The 22,983-nt window shown below is 41.1% G+C and overlaps 3 protein-coding genes across 9 annotated transcripts in view; 1 reads left to right on the plus strand and 2 right to left on the minus strand.

The window, feature by feature from the left end:
- Positions 1-13,886, minus strand: part of Ggnbp2 (gametogenetin binding protein 2) — a 34,327-nt gene extending 20,441 nt beyond the window's left edge. For 5 of the 7 annotated variants that reach the window (XM_051184007.1, XM_051183959.1, XM_051183900.1 and 2 more), the window contains exons 1-4: positions 13,452-13,546; positions 12,979-13,183; positions 3,482-3,562; positions 2,013-2,266 (exon numbers count right to left, since the gene is read on the minus strand). In XM_051184007.1, the coding sequence (XP_051039964.1) occupies positions 2,013-2,266; positions 3,482-3,562; positions 12,979-13,183; positions 13,452-13,531 (620 nt within the window). In that variant the 5' untranslated portion in view covers positions 13,532-13,546. Of the gene's footprint in view, positions 1-2,012; positions 2,267-3,481; positions 3,563-12,978; positions 13,184-13,451; positions 13,547-13,693 lie in introns of those variants that run through there. The other 2 variants (XM_051184161.1, XM_051184079.1) reach the window with 2 other exon arrangements.
- A 3,899-nt stretch (positions 13,887-17,785) lies between these two features.
- Positions 17,786-20,454, minus strand: Pigw (phosphatidylinositol glycan anchor biosynthesis class W). Its single transcript, XM_051184371.1, has one exon. It carries the CDS (start codon positions 20,373-20,375, stop codon positions 18,864-18,866), a length of 1,512 nt encoding a protein of 503 aa, XP_051040328.1. The 5' UTR covers positions 20,376-20,454; the 3' UTR covers positions 17,786-18,863.
- Positions 20,455-22,784: 2,330 nt separating this feature from the next.
- Myo19 (myosin XIX) overlaps positions 22,785-22,983 on the plus strand; it is a 28,769-nt gene continuing 28,570 nt past the window's right edge. Inside the window, exon 1 of the mRNA XM_051184489.1 lies at positions 22,785-22,858. The gene's annotated coding sequence lies outside the window, so the exon portion shown is untranslated. The remainder of the gene's footprint in view (positions 22,859-22,983) is intronic.

Genomic DNA, 22,983 nt, shown 5'->3' on the forward strand with positions numbered 1-22,983 from the left:
TCCTTTGCTCAAATGTTTTAATATAAACACATATTACCTTTGAGAGGTTAACCACAGAAATTTTGTATGAATACACAATGTTGGGCTAGCAAGATGGCTCATTGGTAAAGGAACTTGATGCCAAGCCTGATAATTTGGAACTCACATGGTAGGAGAACTGACTCCCTGAAGTTGTCTACTTTTGCATGTGAGCACACACAAATAAATATAAAGCATACAGAGTGAATGTGTATATACAGAATGACCATGTACATACAATATGTAATAATACGATACACATACCACATCCAACCAATTAGCAAAGCCTGTTAACTATTATAACTTTTTTGAGGGGAGGGGAGCAGTTTTGAGACAGGGTTTCTCTGTACCTTTGGAGCCTGTCCTGGAACTAGCTCTTGTAGACCAGGCTGGCCTCAAACTCACAGAGATCTGCCTGCCTCTGTTTCCCCAGTGCTGGGATTAAAGGCGTGTACCACCACCACCTGGCTATTATAACTTTTATACATATACATACCTACAATTCTATCACTCATTTCCCTTGACGAACCCACCAATCTCTAGTTAATCAACTACAATCTCCCAAATGGTTCCATACTGCTACTATTGCCTTTTACATTCTAGAATTCACTTAACATCAAGAGTAATCCTTTTAAATCATAATATCAGATTGTTACTCCTCTGTTTAAAAACCCTCTAAAGCTTTTTTTTTTTTTTTCCAAGCAGTTAAAATGCTAAGTCCTGCTATAGCTATAGCTCAAAAGTAGATCATTAGACTAACAAGCATGAGGGCCTGGGATCGCTGAACTTCAAAAATGAATAAAAATAAATCAAAAGTCCCTACCACCACCTCCAAATACAAGAGTCTCTGGATTTGGTCTTTCAATTCCCTTTCCTACTGATACTCAGTAAAGGCCACAAGTCAATACTGTGGATATCCAATTGATATCTCTAACAGCACATACAAAAGAACTCTAAAAAGCTGCAGCTTAGGTCTTGACTATGTCAGTAAAGGAAAATCATCTGTTATAATTTAAGAAAAAACAAACAAAAATACCCAAAACTGTTTTAATTATTTATATATGTATGCATGCATGTACACGTGGGTGAATTCAGGCACTTGTGGAGGTCAGAGGACAGCTTTTGGAAGTTGGTTCTTTCCTTAAATCATGTGGGTCCTAGGGATCCCACTAAGCCATTAGTCTTAACAAGAAGTATCTTAGTCTGCCTATACTTTATACCACAAATGTAAGAATCATTACTAAAGCCATCCCCTCCTATCAATCTATACAAAAATCCTGTTGACCCAGTCCTCAAAATATTTCAGGATCCTATCATTTCTTAGTGTCTTTATCATCTGCAATCCAAGTCACATTTCCCATTTATCATTAAACATCCTCTTTCTCCATTTTTATACCTACCTTGTACTTTCTTCACTTTATTTTCAATACGAAGGTCACTGTAGGCCAAATTTCAAGTCAGACTGTGTTGCTCATCTGCTTAAAACTCTGAAAAGCTTCCCGTCTATGTGGAGTAACCACCTCAGCGTGACCTATAAGGCACTATCATGACTGAACCTTTATTACTCTTCTGATCTCACCTTTTATTACTGTTCTCTTTATTCATCTGGCTCCAGCCAACATGGTCTCCTTGGTGTTCCTCAGACATGTCAAGAAAATTCTAACCTGACTATGGCTTGCTGTTCCTTTTGTACCTTTATCCAGACAGATATAGGGCTCCCTTGCTTACTCTATTCACCATTCCCAGATCACACTCCATATTAACTTAATCCACTCACATTCTTTTAATGTTGCTCTTCTTACTGTTTTCTTTGTAACATACCCAACCAACTATTTATTTGCTTACTGTATACCTCCACATGAGAGCAAAAACGAGAAGCTAGTCGATAAAATTGTTTACCCTAGCCAAATTTAGGGGGGCAGACTCCATTGTCACCAAGTTGTTTAAAATTAACTATTTTATTAACAAGTTGTTTCTTAATTAACTACACTTACCCATGTACATAAAATAATGTATAAAGCTTCTTTGCATCAGTCATGCAACTTCGAGTCAGAGATAGTACTCCCTTGGGCCCTACTGTCAGGGGTTCAAGGGCAGGATTTCCAGACTCTACAAGCTGAGAAAAGAGGCGTTCCACACTTCGACGACAACCAACACATGGGACAAGCTGAGAAAGTGCACTCAAGACTTCACGTGATGTTACCACCATGGCAATACTTAGATCTTGTTGCTTAAGCATACTATGTCGCTGAAAGGGAAAAAGAAAAATGAATACTCCTCAAAACATAAAATTACTATTTTTATTACTATTTGTCTTTTATCTAGAAAAAAACAAGGCCTACCTTACCTATGTAGGAGCCTAAAATGAGTAACTATGCTAGTGTACATGAAGGTAATCTGCTGGTTATGACAAGAAAAAGAATGTGAACCATAGCAGTAGAGAAATGGGCAAAACACTGATAAGTAATTTCTACTTAAGGGAATTAACAGTTATGTTACAATTAACACTCCCAGAAAAACAGATAAGAAAAGAAGATAACATTCAAATATTTATTTTTACTATTAATTTTTCATTGAAAGTGTACTTTTAAAAGATAGTTCTTAAGTAATCTAACAACTTAATTCCTATATCCCTATTATTTTAATTATATATATATATATATATATATATATATATATATATATATATATTTTGTTTTTTGTTGAGACAGGGTTTCTCTGTGTAACAGCTCTGGCTGTCCTAGAACTTGATTTGTAGATTAGTCTAGCAGCTAACTTGGTGATGTGCCTGTCTCTGCCTCCCACCACCACTGCTCTGGTTAGTTATATACTATTGAGTATTTGAAAAGTATCCTATTTCTAAAGAAACAAATAAAACTCAGAATATTCATTTTATAGGATTAACTTTAAAAAAAAATAAAGAAATGTGTGTGTGTGTGTGTGTGTGTGTGTGTTGCTAGGGATCAAACCCAGAGCCTTATACATGTTGGGTAAACATTCTGGCACCAAGGGACATCCCTGGCCCCAACAAGTTCTTAATAAAATGTTGTGAACCCTATCTTAAAAAAACTAGGAAAGATGATGTTAAAAAAAAAAAAAAAAACACAAAAGATTTTTTTGAACCTGTAAAATATGAATGAAACCCAATTCTTTAACATAATGAATCAATAACTCAGATAACTATATTTATAAGAGCTAGGAAAAAATGCAATCAACTTCAGCGCACTATTACATCTCGGGAAGTTACTGTGTGGTGGGACAAGCCTTTAGCCTAGCACTCGTGTCACAGGGCAGATGCAGGTATCTGTGAATTCAAGGCCTGCCTATTCTACACGGAGAGCTCCACTAAACAGTGAGATCTGGTCTCAAAAACACACATACAAATAATAAACTAGAAGTTATAGTTAAATAGCTAAATGGTTTAAAACACACACAATTAAAAACAATGACTTTAAAACTTTACCTGAATAAACTGCTTTAGTTGTGCACCATTATTCTGATGTCCATCGAGATTTAAAACATTGTCAGGAAATTCCATCACCATCTTAAAAGGCAAACAGAACAGAAATCACTCATGTGATCCCTTGGACACATTCTATAACATATTTTATAAACTATTAGGCAGAAACTGTTTCCTGAAAAGGGTGGGTCTTAATAACCAATGTACAAATTTTAATAATTTTAAATTTAGTGTGTGTACATGTATACACACACACACACAGAGAGAGACAGAGAGAGAGAGAGAGAGAGAGAGAGAGAGAGAGAGAGGGAGAGGTGAGGGGATACCTTGCAGGAGTCAACTCTTTAATTCTACCAAATGGACCTTGGGGATCAAATTCAATTTTCCAGTCTTGGTGGACAGTACCTATACCCACTGAGCGATCTTGCTGGCCTAAAGTATACAAATTTCTAAAGCTAGACACAGTGTAACCATTAGGAACAAAAGCACTTTCAAACACACAGTTGGAATCCAGGCTTTGTACTTAGTATCTATGTCAAGACTCTAAACAGTTATTTATTTAACCTATTTCCTTAATTGCAAAATACAAGTAAATAATTGCTTCTAATATCTACTTAACACACCAGTTATAAGAATTAAGTTATATTTTCTAAAGTGGCAGTAGCCAATGATATTTAGTTAGATAAACCAATTTAGTTAGTCCCTGTAACTGTAGACTGTAAGACTTATGTTTGTTAAAATATATTTGGGGGCCAGTGACCTGGCTCAAGTGGGTGAAGGTGTTTGCCACTATGCTTGAGTTTGAGCCCTGAAACTCAAAGGGTGAAAGGAAAAGAATAAACTTCTACAATTGTCTTTTAATCTCTACATGCTCACTGTGGCATATGTGCCCCATCCCCCACCCTCATAAATAAATGTAAAAATTTTGGGGGAAAAATACCAAATAGTTATTTTGAGCTGGGATATAGCTCAGTAGTAGAGTACTAGCCTAGCTAGTACTAATAGAACCTACTGAAGGCTCTGGGTTCAACTCTACAAAAAAATCTATTATGTAACTTAGAACATAGTATCGAGCATTTAGTAAAGATTTGTGCTATGTACATATGTACAATGAAAAAGGATGTACTGAGGAATTTATGCAGTTATAAAATTTAGGAGGCTTCAGTGTGTGATCATGGGAATTAGTAATTTCACTCACAAACTGCTCTTCCAAGGGACCTTTACATTCTCAGCACCAACATCAAGCAACTCAAATGCCTACAATTATAGCTTTAAAGTGATCCAATGCCTCTTATTCTGCTGGTACCACACTCATGTACACACACACACACACACACACACACACACACACACACACACACGTATGTATACATATTTTTTAATTCATAAAATTATATATGACCAAGGAAAGAGCTTAACTGTAAGACATAGGAAGTGTCACAATTTCAGAGGTGTGAAAATGTATGCCTTCAAAAACAGTAATACACGCACAGGAATGGAGAGATGGCTGGTCAGTTAAGGGAACCTGTTCTCACAAAGGACCTGAATTCCATTCCAGCACCCACATGATGGTTCATAACTGTCTGTAATCCAATTCCAGGCAATCCAACACCCTCTTCTAACCTCTGAGGGCACCAGGCACACATGTTGTGCACAGATACATGTGAGCAAAATACTCATGCCCGTCTTAACTGAAACAATGTAAAAAATTATCAAACATAATATACAAGGACAAACTATTTCCAGATAATAAGGGCTACAGATTCCTATATACCCAAAAAGTGGAGTCAAGATATTGTCAAGTCAAGATAAGGAGAACCCACTTGAGGCAAAAACAAGAATACAAATTCTATTTCCTTTAATGTTGCCTTAAAAAGATCCTTCCCAGAACACACAGAGCCCTGGGTTGAATCCTGTTGTGGATGTAGGCACATGCCAATAATTCTAGAATTCAAGTCAGAAAAATCAGAAACTCAAGGTCAACCTCAGATTAATGAAGATAGGCTACTTGAGACACTGCCTAAAAAAAAAAAAAAAAAAAACCCTCTCCTCCAACAAGCACCATGAGGATCTGCTTCTTTAACAGAGGAGACAATTATTTTCTTCTCTTCACATTAAGAATACAATACATGGTGTCCTCAATAAACAAAAGAAAACATAAGCAGTTTTATTTTTTCTGAATTTGATAAAAGAATACTGTTGATGATAGAGAAATGACTCAGCAGTTAAGAGCACTGACTGTTCTTCTAGAGGACCTGGGTTCAATTCCCAGCACCCACATGGCAGCTCAGAGCTGTCTATAATTCTAGTTCCACAGGACCTGATACCCTCACACAGACTTGCATGCAAGCAACATACCAATACACATGAAATAAAATAAATTATTTTTTAAAAAAGAATACTATTATGTGAAACAAGAGAAATAGTTATTAGATAGACTATCTAGAGGATTCGGTTTCACAGGTTCAAAACTGTGTAGACAACTTTGCATGTACACAGCTCATCTTTCAGGAAAAAAATGTTGCTGTATGTGTAAAACAAATGACATTTTTCCTTACATGTTCATATCTTTTCCAAATTTATATTTTTTTTATGTATTTGTTTCAGTTAACACAGGGTCTCATGCAACCAAAACTGGCCTTCAACTCCTGATCCTTCTGCCTCTACCTCACAGGTGCTGAGATTACAGCCAGTAGCCACTGTGTGGTTTTCTTTTCCAAGAGTATTATGTTGCACACATATTACTTATTATCAAGGGGAAGTCAGTGTTCCCTGCTTCCAATTTAACAATAATTGTATCACCTTGCAAGACATGTTTCCATTTCAATAGTTTTTGTTGTTTGCCAGGTTTCTTCCAAAAGCATATATAAAATGTCTAAATCTCTGTTTCAAGGCTCAATTACCCAATTTTCAGGCCTTTTAATTGCATTATCTTATTTCTAGTTTATCTTTTTAGTTGTCTCTTTACTACCCCCAATTTGTGGTGGTAACAACACTTACTGCAGCTTCAACACTTACTAGGTATGTATATGATAAGTACCGATATCACCTTTAGTAACACTACTAAACACAACTGAAGTCACTCATCTAATGCTGTAGCCCTAAATAATCTGTTGAGAATCACATTAATTAATAAGCAAAATATCTAATGATGCATGTTACCTACTGTATTTACTGTAGCCAAACTTACTCAAATTTTAAAGTAGAAGTAAACCTCGTATAAGAAACCTTGGTCCAACCTGATGGTGGTGGTGTACATCTTTAATCCCAGCACTTGGAAAGCCGAAGCAGGCAGGTGAGTTTGGGGTCAGCCTGGTCTATTCAGCGAGTTCCAGGACAGCTAAGACTGTTATACAGAGAAACCCTGTCTCAAAAAATCCAAAAAAGAAAAAAAGAAAGAGAAGAAACGAAACCTTGGTCCAAGATAGACATGATGGCACATGCTTATAAATCCCAGCACACAAGAGGCTGAGGCAAGAAAATCATGGACTTGAGATCAGCCTGGACTACATTAAAAAACTTACATTATGCCCCTATTTCATGACCATCATCACTAAGAAATCCTGGTCATAAACTAAAACCAGCTAATAGCCTAGGGATGGGTCTTGCCTACCATGAACAAAGCCCTAGGATTAAGCCCCAGCACTGAAAACAGTTCAAATAACTCTTATTTTTCACAATCACCTCACAGGGTTTAAAGACTAAAGCATTTAACTATCAAGCTAGACTTACAGTGTCTGCAATGCAGCATATGTCTAATAGGAACAGTCCTAGGTTCAGAGTACAACAAAAGAAAATAAAACTAGGTGGAATTTAGAGAACCTAACATTAAGAACTATCAGCCGACCTTTTAAAAACTATTATTTGTGCTGGGTGGTGGTGGCACACACCTTTAGTCCCAGCACTTGGGAGGCAGAGATAAGCAGATCTCTATGAGTTCAAGACCAGCCTGATCTACAAGAGGTAGTTCCAGGACAGCTTACAAAGCCACAGAGAAACCTTTTTTTTTGGGGGGGGGGGTGATTACAATTATTCAGAGGCTTAAGAGGCTAAAGAAAAAGGATTAAAAGTTCAGTCAAAGGCCAGCAAGACCAAGATGGCACAATAAGTTGAATAAAGCACTTGCTGCCAACCCTGATGACCAAGTTCAATCCCAAGGACAACTATCCCCAAGTTGTCCTCTGACCTCCACACATATGGGAATGGGGTGGGATACACATGCTTATACAGAGACACATGTACAAATAAATACATGGAAGTTTTGGTTTTTCTTTCCTTTTTTTTTTTTTTTTTTTTTAAGGTTTAGGGACATCCTGGCCATCTTACTGAAACCACATCTCAAAATTTGCAGGTGGGGGGGGTGGCAAATGAAAGATGGCTCAGCAGTTAGGAGCTGCTCTTTCCAGAGGACCCAATTTTATTCCCAACACCCACACAGTGGCTCACAAATATCTAATTCCAGTTCTAAGCGATAAGACCCCCTCTTCTGCCAGACAAGAGCACCAGACATACACATGGTACACCGACATATATGTAGACTTGTAAAAATAAAAACTTTTTTTTAAAGGGATGGGGATGATCACTCCAGTAGTAGAACATATGCATAGCATATGGGAGACACTGGGTTCAAACACCAGTAAAACATACATACATATGCTCCCCATACAAAGGAAAAGAAAAAGAACAAATACATAATAGGAGATGTCCTTATATGTTTCTCTTATTGGAATACACTCTCACCAAACAGCATAAATGTCAAAATCAAATCCATTACAGAGTCTTTCCTGAATTGGATGCTTTCTATTTTTTCTTGAACATCTGTTTTTTTCTTTGTTTGTTTTGGAGGGGAGTTTCAAGAAAGGGCAGCTTTGGAGCCTGTCTTGGAACTCACTCTGTAGACCAAGCTGGCCTTGAACTCACAGAGATCTGCCTGACTCTGCCTCCCGAGTGCTGGGACTAAAGGTGTATACCACCGCTGCCCAGTTGAATGTCATTTTAAACAAGACTCTGCCCCAAATAACTACCTCATCCTTGCCTTTCAAACATTTTTTTAGTCAACTAGTATGTAGCACTTAATGTTTTAAGAGAACAGTAAGAAAAGGTAGTGGCAAAGAAGCCACTAGCACTATTGTCTCCATTCTTTCAAACCACTTCCTTGACTTAATCTTAGATTCTAGGTTACCTAAAGGAAGACAGCCCTGTAAAGTACTTGAGGTGTGGTTTCACAGAGGAATCATTAGTGTTCAGCTGTATGATGAGGATGCCTATCCAGAGCCATCCAAAAATAGAACAAGTCATTGCGCAGCAATTACTGCTTTGTAAAGTTTATTGCATCCATTACTGACTTTCACTCTTAAGCATCTGTCCCAGTTTCACCTGACCACAAAAAAAAAAAAAAAAAGGAAAAAAAAAAATTGGTTTCAGATCATTCTCATGAGCTCTAACCAACAAAAATAAGTTTGTATTTATCAAAATTAACATCACTTTGGTTTTACTCTTTTGTGTCATTATTCACAAAACTCATTTTTAACATGCATTACTCTTAGGAAAGAATTAAAGAGCTGAACGAAAACACTAAATACAAACATGTAGCAAATGCTAAACATCTAATTCCCCAGCATTACCATTTTCTTCCTTTTAGGCTCAGTTAAAAGCTGCTATCAATTTTTAGTTCATTTATTATTTTATATGGGGGCCACATATGCATGGCAAAGAGCTTGTTTAGAGGTCAGAGGACAACTTGCAAGAGTCAGTTCTCCCCTTCTATCATGTGTGTCCCAAGGATGGAACCCACATCACATTTGGCAGCAAAAACCTTTACCCACTAAGCCTTTTTTGTCACCCCAGTTTATAGTCCATTTGGATCAATTTGAATTAAGAGTGCTGTCTTCTAGAAATGTTGTAATAAAAATTCAACAACATGAATCAGGAAACTTATAAAATGTTCTAATCCTTCAGTTAAGTGTATTTCCAAAAGCCCAAGGGAGGAAAATGAATGGCTCAATGCATTGTCCATATTTCTACAGTATTATTCATAACAAAAATTAGAAGTCAAACTTCCTGGAAGGGTATTATGAAGTATCATACAACTTATACAACCATTAAAAACATTTTAAAATGACAAAAGCAGTGGTAAACATCTTCAGTCCTAACATTTGAGAGGCTGAGACACAGGGATCATTTAAGCCCAGGAATTTGAGACCATCAAGACCCCTTCTTAAAAAAATGGCTTAGTGAGTAAAGGTGCCTGCTGTCAGCCTGATAACCTGTCTTCCCACAGTGAAAAAAGAATTGTCCTTTGACTTCCACATATGTACTATTGCATACACACCTACACACAATTTATGTACATACGTATTTTTTTTAAAGCAGAGTATAAAATGTTCCAGACAGTGTAGTTCAGCTCTGCCTGTGTGTAGTGATAACTAAAATGAACTCTAATGCTGCTTCTCTTTTGAGTCATAAAGTTAGAGTAATTTGTTTTGTTTTGAGAGTATTAAGATTTGATGAGGACTACAATATTTTAATCCTATTTCTTTTCTTTTTCTTTTTTTTTCTTTCATCTTGTGGGCAAAGAGGATGGAGTAATAGCTCAGCAGTTAGGAGTGTGCACTGCTCTTGCACAGGACCACAGTTCCTAGGGGATCCAATGCCTCCTCTGACCTCTTGAGGGTCCTGCCCACACATGGTGTACATACATAAAACACTCGGGCACATATACATAAAAATATTTTTAATCTTGCTGAAAGAAACTACTTCCTCAAAGATATATCTAAAATAAAATCTGCATTTTGATTGTTATTTTATACTTCTATAATACTATAGCTACACAACATGATACTTGCCTAAAAGTCTACCAATTGATAAGTTTACTTATTACTTAGGGCTTATCTCAACTGCACCTGTATACTAATGTACTCAAGTGTTCAAACCCACAGAAGTACCATAGAGACCCTTTAAATGTGAACGCAACATCTAACAAAAGAAGCCTCTAAGATGGCTGTGGTGGCGCAAGACTTTAATACCAGCACTCAGGAGGCAGAGGCAGGCAGATCTTAGTTCTCCTGGCCTACAAAGAGAGTTCCAGGACAGCCAGGGCTATCAAGAAACTGTCTTTTAAAAGGGGGGGGGGAGGGGGGAGAGAAGCTTCTTCAAATATCTTAATTTCACTTTATTAACCTAAGTTAAAAATCACCAGTTTTAACTAAGGCTAAAAATTTTAGTTTCTCTGCTGAAATGATAAACTGTGTAAACATTGTAACTAGACTAACATTTATCTGCAAACAAGATTTCTAAAACCATTTACTCAAAGATCACAAGGTTCCCTTTGGGTGCCTAAGAACAAAGATCAAACCAAGTTAACTTCAGGCACACACTGCCATCCAGTATCAATGGACCAATACAGAACACCCAGCTCTATTCCTTCTTCCCACTTCCCTCCCAACAGGTGTTTTGTTCTGCATTCTCCCTTTAACTGGAATTGAGAAGAATGATCTTGGAAAGAAGCTTGAGTCCCTAAATATGTCACAGCTTTGAGTGAATTTTCACTAACATACATTCACTAACATCATTCACGATGTGCCCAAATTTCTAAGACAAACAAAATTCAATTCTAAATGGCAAAAATCCATTCCTAAGCAAGGAAAAATTATACCGTATTATTTTGAGTTATTTAAATAAGCTTGAATTTTGTCTTTGTAACAAGTCTATAATACAATAAAAGCAAAATTTAGACACACAGTACAAGGCAAAAGCAGTGTGACACTAAACCAAACCACCTTTTAAGTTTATCTAAGAAATAACTTGGAAATTCACATAATTGTTAAGAATGTAACACACACTATTCACTTTAAAATGCTTAAAAAAGTATGTATTGACTAATATGCTGTGTTCATATTAAAGATACTTAGGCCAAGTTGTCTTAAAATTTGTAATACACAAATTTACATTGGTGTTCCCTGTTTTCACACATATATTCAAAAGTAATATCCAAACCTCAAGATTAAGAAAAAAAATGCACTCAACACAAAAGGTTATTATCAAACTGTTTTAGAAGGTTGTACGCTGAAGGGGGACAGAAGGTAATAATAAATGAACTACGATCAAACGTTGTCACATTGAGAAAGAAATCATTTAATTGGTCAGTGCTCTAGTTTTTTTTTAAACTATTTTAAATACAAGTCCATTATAATTATAATGCAAGAAAATAAGAAACCACAACCAGTACATACAAGTAATTTCTAAATCAACATAATTTCTACTCAAATCAAATTCGACCATGTCTCATTTAAAAAGAGAGGGAAAAAAATGCTTTCACTTGCAAAGTTCTATGGAAGTGAATCGGTCAATAGCTCTGCTAATCCTTTAAAAGGACTGCAGCTCTTAAGTGAGACTGGCAGAAAGACACAGACTGACATCTCCACAATGACTTGCATTTTATATAAAATATTAGAAGCACCTGCAAAAATTTTTTTTTTCCAGGCAGATAAGGGACCTGCCCTCGAATGGCAAAAAAGCCAAAGGTTAGAAGAGGAAGAAACATACACATCAGATCCCAACCGGTGAGTGTATAATCCAAAAGCGTTAGCATCAAAATGCAGGTTTTAAAACTTGTTCGGAAAGGGTTCATTTCTTAAACCGTGGCAAGCAACTGCACTCATTTCCTGCTCAGAATCAACTCAAATTTCTGCCATTTCCTTCTAAAGGAAATAGTACTGCAACACGGGGTAGAGAGGCGGCAATGGTATACCAACACCAAATCTTAAAACAAAGATCTTCCCACGTTTGTCTTTACCCTCACAAGGAGCAGTAGGCTTTTCACACTACTGCTACACATTCAATAATTTGGTCTTTTAAAAAACGGTTACTTGTAAACTAAACAATGCCAAAAAGGCCCATTTTGAAGAGTCATGGCTTAACACAACACAACACAACCGTTTCCAGAATTATAATATACTGGGCAATACGAGACGTATAAGGAAGTCAAATCATTTTAGTGGAATCCTCACCGAGCAAGAGCATGTCACTCTGCCCTCAGCAATTACGTTTACGTAGTGACAGCTATGGTGCTAAAATAGAAAACTACACAGGTAGCAATGCAGCTGCGACATTTCCAGATAATTAAGGCTCCTGGAGGATAAGTGGTTTCTGGAGGTGGTAGGCCCTAAACGCCCCAGCTCCTTCAACCCTTCCTCTCCCAGGCGCGTGCTTAGGCAAAGCAGCGTCTCAAAGGAGGGGTGAAAGCCCGGGGTTATGGGGGGGGGGGGGAGACCTAGGGCAAGGACCTCAAAGTGCGTTCGGGCGCAGGGCGTGGGGCCGCCAAGGCGACCAAGGGGCTCACTGCAAAGACAGGTTGGTGGGGCCTGTCGGAAAGAAGGCGGCCTCGCCTAGGAGTTGCAACACACTCTTTCTCCAGTGCGCAGCGCTCGGCCTGGGGGAGGGGGAGGAGGGGAAACAGCTGCCAGGAGAGCAGCGGGCCCAACCCGGCCCGGCCCGCTCACCGTGAGGGTGTCGTCTATGTAGAGGGGAATCTGCCTCCTCTCGAAGGGGAACTCCTCCTCCCCGTCCCTGCACACTGCCACCAGTCGCGCCATCGTCCCCGACGCTGCCGTTGCCACCGTCACCACCTCCTCCCAGCTGCCGCCGCTGCTGCTGCCGCCGCCGCCGCTGCTGCTCCTGCCGCTGCCGCCTCCTCCCAGCTCCTGCCTGCAACAGCCAAACCCCGCGAGCGTAAGCACCCGCCACCTCGCAGCACATTCGCCACGGGGGAAAGGGGAGGGGGGACGGAGCAAGAGGGGACGGGAGAGCCGCGCTGCGTTTCCCATCACCCGATTCCACACGCGCTCAGCCAATCAGTGCCCCGCAGCGCCGGGACCCGCCCCCTCGCGCCGCCCGCCCTCCCCCACCCACCCACCCCGCCCGCCCGCCCGCCCGCCGGCCTCCAGTCAGGGTCCAAAGGAGAGGCGGAAAGGACCTGCTGGCCCCGGGACATCCCCGCCCAGCCCGGGAGTCGGGGCTCCAGGCGCTCATCCCCGCCTCGGCTCCACAGGCCATGCCCGCAGCCCGCCACTGACCCCTTCTCCCCGCTCGGAGCGCCCCGCCCAGGCGGGACCCTGGGCTGCAGTTGCCCGGCGCCACCCCGCCCCTGGGAGGGGTCGACCCCGCCTCGGCTCTGCAGAGTTCGTGGGTACGGGCAAGCTCAGACCCGGTCCTCACCCAGGTCGGAGGAGGGCTCTTGGTTCTGACCTTCACTGACTTCGTGGACGCCTCCCTGACCCCCACCTCTGCTCCCCGTTACCGGCTGACGAGGCCCGCGTCAGGGCCGGCCTGGGCGGGAGCGCGGCTGCGGATGCCGTTTCCTCTCCAGGCTCAGTCAGCCGCTCGCGCCACGGGGAGTGTGGGAGGGAGGGCGGGGGACGTGGGGAGGGTGGGGCCGGGAGGGGCCGCGAACTCCGGGCGGGGCCTGCCTCTTCTCGCGAGACCGCGGCCGCCTCTCTCGGGTCCCGACTTTCGAAATCTGCGTGTGGTGGTGGGGGGAACTCCCTGTGCGATCGCGCGGGCTGACTGGCCCGGTGCCCCGGATTTAGCGAGATAAGCGTGAAGTAGAGCCAGGAGGGGGGCTGAGCAGGGTGGGTAGTCTGGGTCTCTGTTCTCCCGAGGGCGGAGGGGTGAAAAGCGCCCCATCTGGGTGGACAGCTTGTGTCCGGGCCCAGGTAGGACTTAGGTCAGTGGTAAGGACCTGAGGCTGTCGAGGTCAATGAGAACGGACAGTGGAAAGACATCTGGCCGTGGTTTCCAGGGTTTGACAGCCGGACTTCCACCACTGGAAGACTGGAGAACAGGCTCTGCCACCCTGATTGACCCTGAGCCGGCCGCTTTAGGGGGACTGCGTCAAGACCTCCCAGATGGATACGTGCAGAATTTGTTGTTAGAGACAAAATTGAACAGTATCTCTGTGTACGTTGTGACCAGAGGAACTTCTTGAGTTAATATTAACTTAGGGACTCCCTTGGGCAAAGTACTGGTAGTGGCCAAAGGCCCTTCCGTCTGACCATCTTCCGAGAACCAGAGCTGCTGTGAAGACAATTCCTCTGCACTCTGCCCGCTGGCTGCCACGTTCACAGGTCCTACTCTGAGGAGGTCCATTGTAAAGCCCAAAGGGTGGGAATAGTTTTTCGTCTTGACCGTTTTAACGATAAATCCATTCGCTGCTGGTAAAACTGCCTGATCTTAAGGATAGATCAAATACTCCGTGGTAAAATAGGCTAAAGCTGTTGTTACTGACCTTTAAAAAGTATTTTGGTCATCACATGAAGTCTCTGAAAGTCACAACAAAAAACCCCCATAGTGCATCCTTAGCCATGTTGACTTATGACATTATGTGGTCACTGTTGGGGTAGGTGACATAATAAACTGGAAGAACCACTGTGTGTTCCCAAAGGTGTGATTATCTAGTAAATATGTCTTTGGGCCATACTAAAAACATTATAGTGTGATCCTTAACTTAAATCCAGTAAGCATATGGGGTTTGCATGCACCTGACAGGTTAAGGTACACAATAAAAATATGGACATTTTTAGAGAATCTTGTGTTTTATGTCTACAACTACTATAATCCATGTACCCGCTTTGGACCATTTTAATTTTAGGCTATGCCTGGTAACTAATGTTGAGCCAATACACATATAGCTGCTAACTACTACTAAATACACACCATGTACTATGAAGAAACGCCAGTAGGATACCTTCTGTTTTCACTATAATTACAGGCCGTATTATTTGATATGGCAGTAAAATCAGTGACAGAATGTTTACATTAGTATGTCTGAGAATCTGTAAGTTGGATTTTCCTTTTCATGATCTGACAGGAAATTCTGTTTTAGTAATTAAAAATAGAAACACAAGCTCAGTGTCATAGCACATACATACCTGCAATTCCAGGCCTTGAGAGGCCAAGGCAGGAAGTTTACCATAAATTCAAGGCCAGCTTGGATTGCACAGGTCCTATCTCAAAATAATAATAAACAAATATATTAGTTTTTTTTTTTTTTTAAATAAATGTAGGTTAAAATGTAAGCTCCTTTAAGTCAGGGACTTTGTATTCCTAGCATATCTACCTGACACCTTACAGCTCAGTAAAACATTGTTAAGTGATCTTTCTGTTCTGAAAAACAAATCACAGGGAGTTTTGCCAACTAATTCTGATTTTATGAACTCATTAGCCTTCTTTTAGGACCTTGGGAATTAGATGGAAAAACAGTATACACTTGTCTTTTTTAGTTAATACCTGTAACTGTCAAAGATATAAACTTAGACTAGAAAAGTATGAAGGGCTGAGGGTATAGTGGTAGAACACTTGGCCCAAGGCTCAGTCTCCAGTACCACAAAAATAAGTAAATAAATACCATAAAAACAAGCAGGACAAATTTTAAAAAGTGCCAGGTGTGATGGCACATCCCAGAACCATCTGAGATGATCAAAGGCATATGCCACTACCGGCCAGCAGTGACACCCCATTTAAAAATAAATAAATAAAAGCTATTAACAAATCACATTAAGTCATAGGATAGCTACTTTCTCTAAATGAATGTAATAACTGAGCTACTCTGCCTTCTGGCTGCTCCAACAGATAAAGTGTGGAGTACTGGTACTGTGACACAGCAAAAAAATCAACTTTCCTAGTCAGGCTTAATTTACATGGTATAATCTTATTGGTTAAATTTCAAAAGTCTTACTTTTTAATTAAAAATAAGAGATTGTAGTCAGCAAATACAAAGTCATCTTAACACAAAGTTAGCCACCAAGTTGAAATAAAACAATTTAACAATATATTTACATTAAAAAATACATTTCAGAGTTAGGCTCAGTACAATGCTCACCTAGTAAAATTTGAAGTTCTGATTCAGTCCCCATCACCACAAAAAGTAAAGCCTACAATCTGAAGACTACTCTACTCCTGTACCAGGAGGCTCCACCTGTTCTAAACTATACAAACAATTTAGATTGCTAGTAAATACCAAATACTCGAACCAGCAGTAGTTTATGATTTGTCCTTGAAACCAGAAAAAGCAGAATTTCATTGATTCTCATCCCCTACCACCACATACACAGGACTAGCCTGGGCTCAAACTTATATGGAGCTGAGACTGGTCTTTAGCTCCTGATTCTCCCACCTCCATCTTCCAAGTCCTAGGATGACAGGTTTGTTGTCACCACAGCTGACCAGTATTACATTTGCCTTAAATACATTAGCCAAGCATAGTGGCACCCACCATTAATCCCAGCACTTGGGAGCAAATAGATCTCTGTGAGTTTGAGTTCAGAGTAGCCTACATAGTTCCAGACCAGCCAAGACTACATAGACTATCTCAAAATAAACAAACATACACGTTGAACATCAAAACTGGAAACTAAAGACCTTGTGATTTTTAAATCTTTAGAATAGCTGATTCAAAGATCTGCTTGAAAACTTTAAATCATTCCACTTCTCAGCTGACTATTAAGCTGTAATGTAACTATTTTTATTAGCTTATGTGTTGATTTACTTGATTCTCTTTATGAAGCTGCCTTATCTGTTTCTCCAGTTTACAGCCCATACTCCTGTTTTCTGAGTTACACAGGTTTCCACACAACTTTTGCTGACAGATTCATCATACATTGAATACTCTGGGCTGTCTACCCTTCTATCCCCAGATACTTGTATCACCCATTAGCATTGTCTATGGAGAAAACTTGTTTCCTTCCTAGACTGGTTCTTAGTTTGACACTTAATCCATAGTGTTTTCTTTTTCCTATGACTCAATATTTATATTAGTTTAATATGTTTCCCTACACTGGACTGAAAGCTCCAAGATATTAGAAATTTGTTTTGTCTTTTGAGACTGATCTATGTAGCCCAGGCTAGCCTTGAGCTCTAGCTCCTGCCACAGCCTCCTGAGTGCTATGATTACAAGATCCATACCTTACTTGTGCTTTATTACTGTATGCCAAGCACAGAGTAGGCTACAATGAATCAGTATTAAAACTCGTATAGGTGGGTTGAGGATGCACACTCAAAATCCTAGCACTTGAGAAACTGAGGCTGGATGATCATAAACCCCAGACTAGTTTGAGCTACAGAGAAAGTTCAAAGTTAGTGTGGACTACATAGTAAGATCCTCTATCAAAACTTTGTCTTTGAGACCAAAAAAAGTAAAATGTGTCAGGCACCTGAAATATATCATATTGGATGGTATATATATCATCTAATTCAATCATTACTTATTGGGTTTACCTTTTTTCTGGCTTCAAATGTATCTGGTTTTGAACACTTGTTTAGTACTAGACTTTATTAAAAGATGAAAGTTGAGTAGAAAAGAGGTACTGAAAGAGCAGGAGAAATGGATCAAATGGTTAAAGCACTTATTATTCCTGCAGAGGACCCAGGTTTGATTCCCAATGCCCCCAAGGTTATTTACAATCATCCATGACTTGTTTCCAGGAGATCAAAGGTTCTTCTAATCCTTTCAAGCACTAAGTATGCTTGTACTACACATACACACAAGCAGGGAAAACACATAAATCTCATAAAAACACTACTTAAAAAAAAAACTGTATTGAAAATTTCCAGTCCTAAGGTATCTAACCCCCTCTTCTGACCTCTGTGGGCATTGTACACTTACGATAAACATACATGCAGGCAAAACATAAACACATAAATTTTTAAATGGCAATTCATAAAAATCAATGTAAACATCATGTAACACAAACATTATAATCAGACAATTATATTATAGACAAATCACAAATACAATGGCATAATGACATGTAGAAAGTAAAAAATCTCACAGTACATCTTCCTGTGTCAAAACTACCAAGTTGGTTGTGGTGACTTGTGCCTGAAACCCCAGTGCTGAGGCTGAGGTACAAATGCCACAGTGAGCTCCAGACAAAGCGAAATACTGAGAACAAGTTCTTTAAAATACTGGCATTTTGTAAGTTCCAATAAGTCACAAGATTTTGTTTCACTTTTTTTCGCCTCCTGAGGGTCTCTCTACAGAGCCCTGGCTGTTCTGAAACTCAATAGGCATATCAGGCTGACCTCAAACTCAGAGGCCCACAGAGACCTGCCTGCCTCTGTCTCCCAAGCTCTCAGACTAAAGCCTTTTGAGACTTCTGTTTTATATCATGTTGAAATGTATTACACATCCAGATACTGTGGCAAGAGTCTTCCTCAAAAAAGAAAGTAACCTTTAATTTCTGTCATAGAGGATTGAAACTTTATAATATCATTAGATGGATTGCTAAGAGGACATTTCCTTCACTTACTCTCCTCCACTAAAATAATGCTGTTCAAATACACACACACACACACACACACATATATATATATATAGCCTCCCCACTCATCACCAAAACTTTATGGTTTTAACTTGTATATCAAGTACATATATAACTAAACAGTTGGTAAACATATAAATACTGAGTACAATTAATGTCCATGAGGCACCACTATGTAATGTATCCACTGTCAGGTTAATCAAACCAGTTGTTATATTTGACAGTAAGAAAAAAAAAAGCTGGTTTCTGTTCAGAGCTCTAATTAAACAAAAACTGGGCTCTTTTTTTTCAGCTTCCAGGATTAGAGATTGGGAATGTTTTTTATTTGTAGCAGGCAACTGTATAAGTTTCCAAGAACATGGTACTAGAGCCCCTTTAATTAGAAATTTGGCAAAACTCAAAATTATATCACTCAGTAAAAGACAGCTAAGAAGCATCAGGCTAGAAGCAACCACCCACACACAAAAGGCTAAATTGGCCATTCTTCGAGATACGGCTTCTATATTTACTTGAACTATATAAAGAGAAATGAAGAAACTAACAGCCACTAAGAGAATACAACAAGTAACTTTTATCCAGTCTCTGATATGTGTTCTGTTCTTAAGCACATACAACCCTGTTTGCACACCAGCCATGTGTATTGTCACATACCCCAAGGTGGAAATTATTCCTTCTCGGTTGGCATTTAATAAACCAACTCTTGTGCCACTACCATCAGTGCCGTGCAAAATTATCTTCTTGAGTGGAGTAAAATCAAGAGCGAGTTGGTATAACACAATAATGCTGATAGCCACAACCCAGGACTTATTTAAAGGAAAAATAGTCAAAAGAAGGGATGTTATTAATTTCACAACTATGATGGTGAAGAAAAAGTTCCAGTGAACTCCATACTCAGTTAAATGCTCCTGATACCCTATGGATTTTATAATGACTAACCGTCCCATTCCTAAGAAGACTAGTGGCCAGACAGAATACAGTGATTTTCTAAGATAATTAAATCTGGACCCTTCTACATATTTCCTTCTAACCTCAGGACAAACCATTGCAGCCCCAAAAATAAAGCCACCTACTCCATAATCCATGGCCCCTGTCCCATAAAGCTCAGTTTTGGCAAATCTTCTAGGGAAAAGTGGGAAGTCCACAGCCAAAATGGCAACAGCAGTAAATACACTGTTAATGACCCGGTAACCAGTGATGGCTGGGTTGTACTCTGATTCTAGGCTGATTTTCAAGAAGTTTGCAAAGACTTTCTGGACAGGCACTTTGGCATAGCAAGTCCTCCTCTGGTATATCTGATACAAGAGCCATGCCCCAAAGACAGTTACCACGAGATTCTCAAGGAGGACAAACGAAGACAATATAGTCAGAGTGATCACCATGGGGAAAATGAGGACACCAAAGTCCATGAGGAACCATGTGCTCCAGCTGTGTGAGAAAGAACACAAGTGCTGTGAGAAAATGATCAAAAGGCCTCTACACAGGATACAGAATGCAGGAAAGCACAAGCCCTGGGTCACTTCCAGCACACTGGTTCCGTTGTGGTTACTGACAAAAGCTTCCTTCATCTGCTTTTGAGACATTTTTTTTTTCTTCCTGTGAAAACAAAAGAATGGATTTGAGGAAAACAGAATTACTGTAAAGTCAGTAAATATCTACATACCTCACTTGAATTTGTGTATTTCTCAGTTTCAGAATAGGTTAGGGGCTGGAGGAATGTCTCAGCAGTTACGAACACAGCCTGCTCTTCCAGAGGACCCAGGTTCAATTCCCAGCACCCACATGGCAGCTCACAACTGTCTGTAACTCCAGTTTCAGAGGATCCAACACCCTCACACAGACATACACATGGGCAGAACAGACATATAGGCCCACCAGGAGCTGGTGGTGCATGTGTTTATTTCTGGTACCTAGGAGGCAGAGGCAGGCAGATCTTTGTGAATTCAAGGACAGCCTGGTCTACAGAGTGAGTTCCAGGACAGTCAGATCTACACAGAGAAACCCTGTCTCAACCCCTCAACCCCCCCCCCAAAAGAAGTAGTAATTTAGGCCTTAGGTGATTTCAATTCAGGGCAGAATTTCTGACTCTACTAGATCCTAAGATTTAGGGAAAAGTCAACACTGATACATTAAGAGTATGAAATTTCTAGTAAATTTGTATCTTCATTATAAGGCAAATTCAAAATGAAAGTAAATTTGGAAGCTGGGTGAGGTAAAGCATACATATAATCCTATCACTTAAGAAGAATACTCAAGGAGGCTGGAGAGATGACTCAGAGGTTAAGAGCACTGACTGCTCTTCCAGAGGTCCTGAGTAAAATTCCCAGAAACCACATGGTGGCTCACAACCATATGTAATGAGATCTGGTGCCCTCTTCTGGTGTAGGCATACATGAAGGAAGAACACTATATATATAATAAATAAATACTAAGAAAGAAGACTCAAGATGGTCCTTGCTTACATACTGAGTTCCCACCAGCCAACCTGGCTACATGAAACCTTGGTTTTTTGTTTGTTTGTTTTAGACAGAGGCTCACTGTGTAGCCTGGAACGCAATATATAAATTAGGCTGACCTTGAATTCAAGAAAACCACCTGCCTATGCCCCATCTCCACCATCACCAAACGCTTAAAGGCATGTGCTACCATATCCAGCCAGACCTGGTCTAGACAGTAAATTTGGGATATGAATCCAAATGGGATCATAGCCAGTGAAACATAATTCTCTTTCTCTCTCTCTCTCTCTCTCTATATATATATATATATATATATATATTCTATATATATGTATGTATGTGTGTATGTGTGTATACACATGCTTACACACACATACACACACATATATATAATTAGTTTATGTATATCGTGATAAATACTCATATGGAAGCCTTCATGAAAGCTGCATACACATTTCTAAGAACTTTAAAATAAAACTTCAGGAAGGAAGAGAGAAAAATTCTAAGTGTATTTTAGAGTCAGGGTAGTTTCTCTTCAGAGCCTCAGAACCTACTACAACACTGGGCACGAATGCCAGGTTGTTCTTTTCTTCGTATACACAAGGCTATATTTTCAGATTAAGAAGCAGGTGGACAAATTGGATACATAGTATATACCAGAGCTAGTGGCTTTTTTTTTTTTTTACACAGTCTAAAACCTCCTCTGTTACTTACATACTAATGTCCGAAAAGCCGCACGCTGAGAGAACACACCCATCGGCCAGATAAGAAGCATAGTGTATAATGTCCCTGGAGGTAGTACACATTACTGTCCATTATGGTCTATTTGGGCCCTGCATCAGCATCATCTCACCGTTAAGTGGCCCTGCTCTTTTGGCCTTCAAGTCCTTTTCCTGAGGGACCTCACCACAACCACGCCCTGCCCCCGGCCCGACTTCAGCGTTGACAGAACAGGCTCCCTCCGCACCTGCCGGCTCCCTCCGCTTCCGCCTCGCGAGCAACGCTTCCGGCCGGCGCGGCGCGGCGCAGCCTGTTCTTCCGGGCCCGCAGATTCCGCTCGCCCCCGCCCGGGATGGCGACAGTCCCCGCCCCGCCGGCTCCCCACGCCCTTCAGTGTGTTGGGCTGGGTTCGTCCCGAGCGGCGGTCCGAGGGAGGGACGCCTGACCTCGGACCCGCGGCGAGGCGGGTCAAGTAGAGGGTCCGAGGAGCCCGCGTCCGGCTCGGCCACGGCGACCCGGAGTAGACCAGTCCCCGGGGCCCCGGAAGCCGCGCTTGCCCGCCCCGAACTCGGGCGGCCACAGGAACACCATAGCTTACCCCAGAGTCGCAAAACACCTCACGCGTACCCAGCCGGCCAGAGCGGCCAGCCTGGAACGGACCACGTGCGTCCAGCGCCGCGTGTGCGCGCCCCGCCCCGGGGGAGGAGCCGCCGGGCTCCGGGCCACTTGCCGGAGCTGCTGCCGGCAGCGGGCGACCCAGAGTTCCCGGCTTTCTTCCCTAGCGGCTCCCGCTCCCTCTGTCGTCTTCCCTTCCCGGCTCTTCCCGCCGCCTCGCCTGGCCCACCGTCCCGGGTCGGGACTACACGCTGGGCGCCCAGGCCGTGGGACCGGTGAGTGCCACTCCCCGCCTAGATCCGAAGCCCTTCACGGCCCGAGGAGTTAGAGAGGCCAGTGTCCTGCTCAGAGATACAGTAGAAGCAGGCACCTCACCTTCTAGTTCAGCATTGATCTTTCT

This window comes from Phodopus roborovskii, unplaced genomic scaffold (assembly GCF_943737965.1).
Source record: "Phodopus roborovskii unplaced genomic scaffold, PHOROB, whole genome shotgun sequence".
In the NCBI taxonomy this organism is placed as follows: domain Eukaryota; kingdom Metazoa; phylum Chordata; class Mammalia; order Rodentia; family Cricetidae; genus Phodopus; species Phodopus roborovskii.

Excerpts from the sequence above, each read along its gene's own strand:
- Pigw (XM_051184371.1), bottom strand. The coding sequence starts at position 20,375 with ATGTCTCAAAAGCAGATGAAGGAAGCTTTTGTCAGTAACCACAACGGA.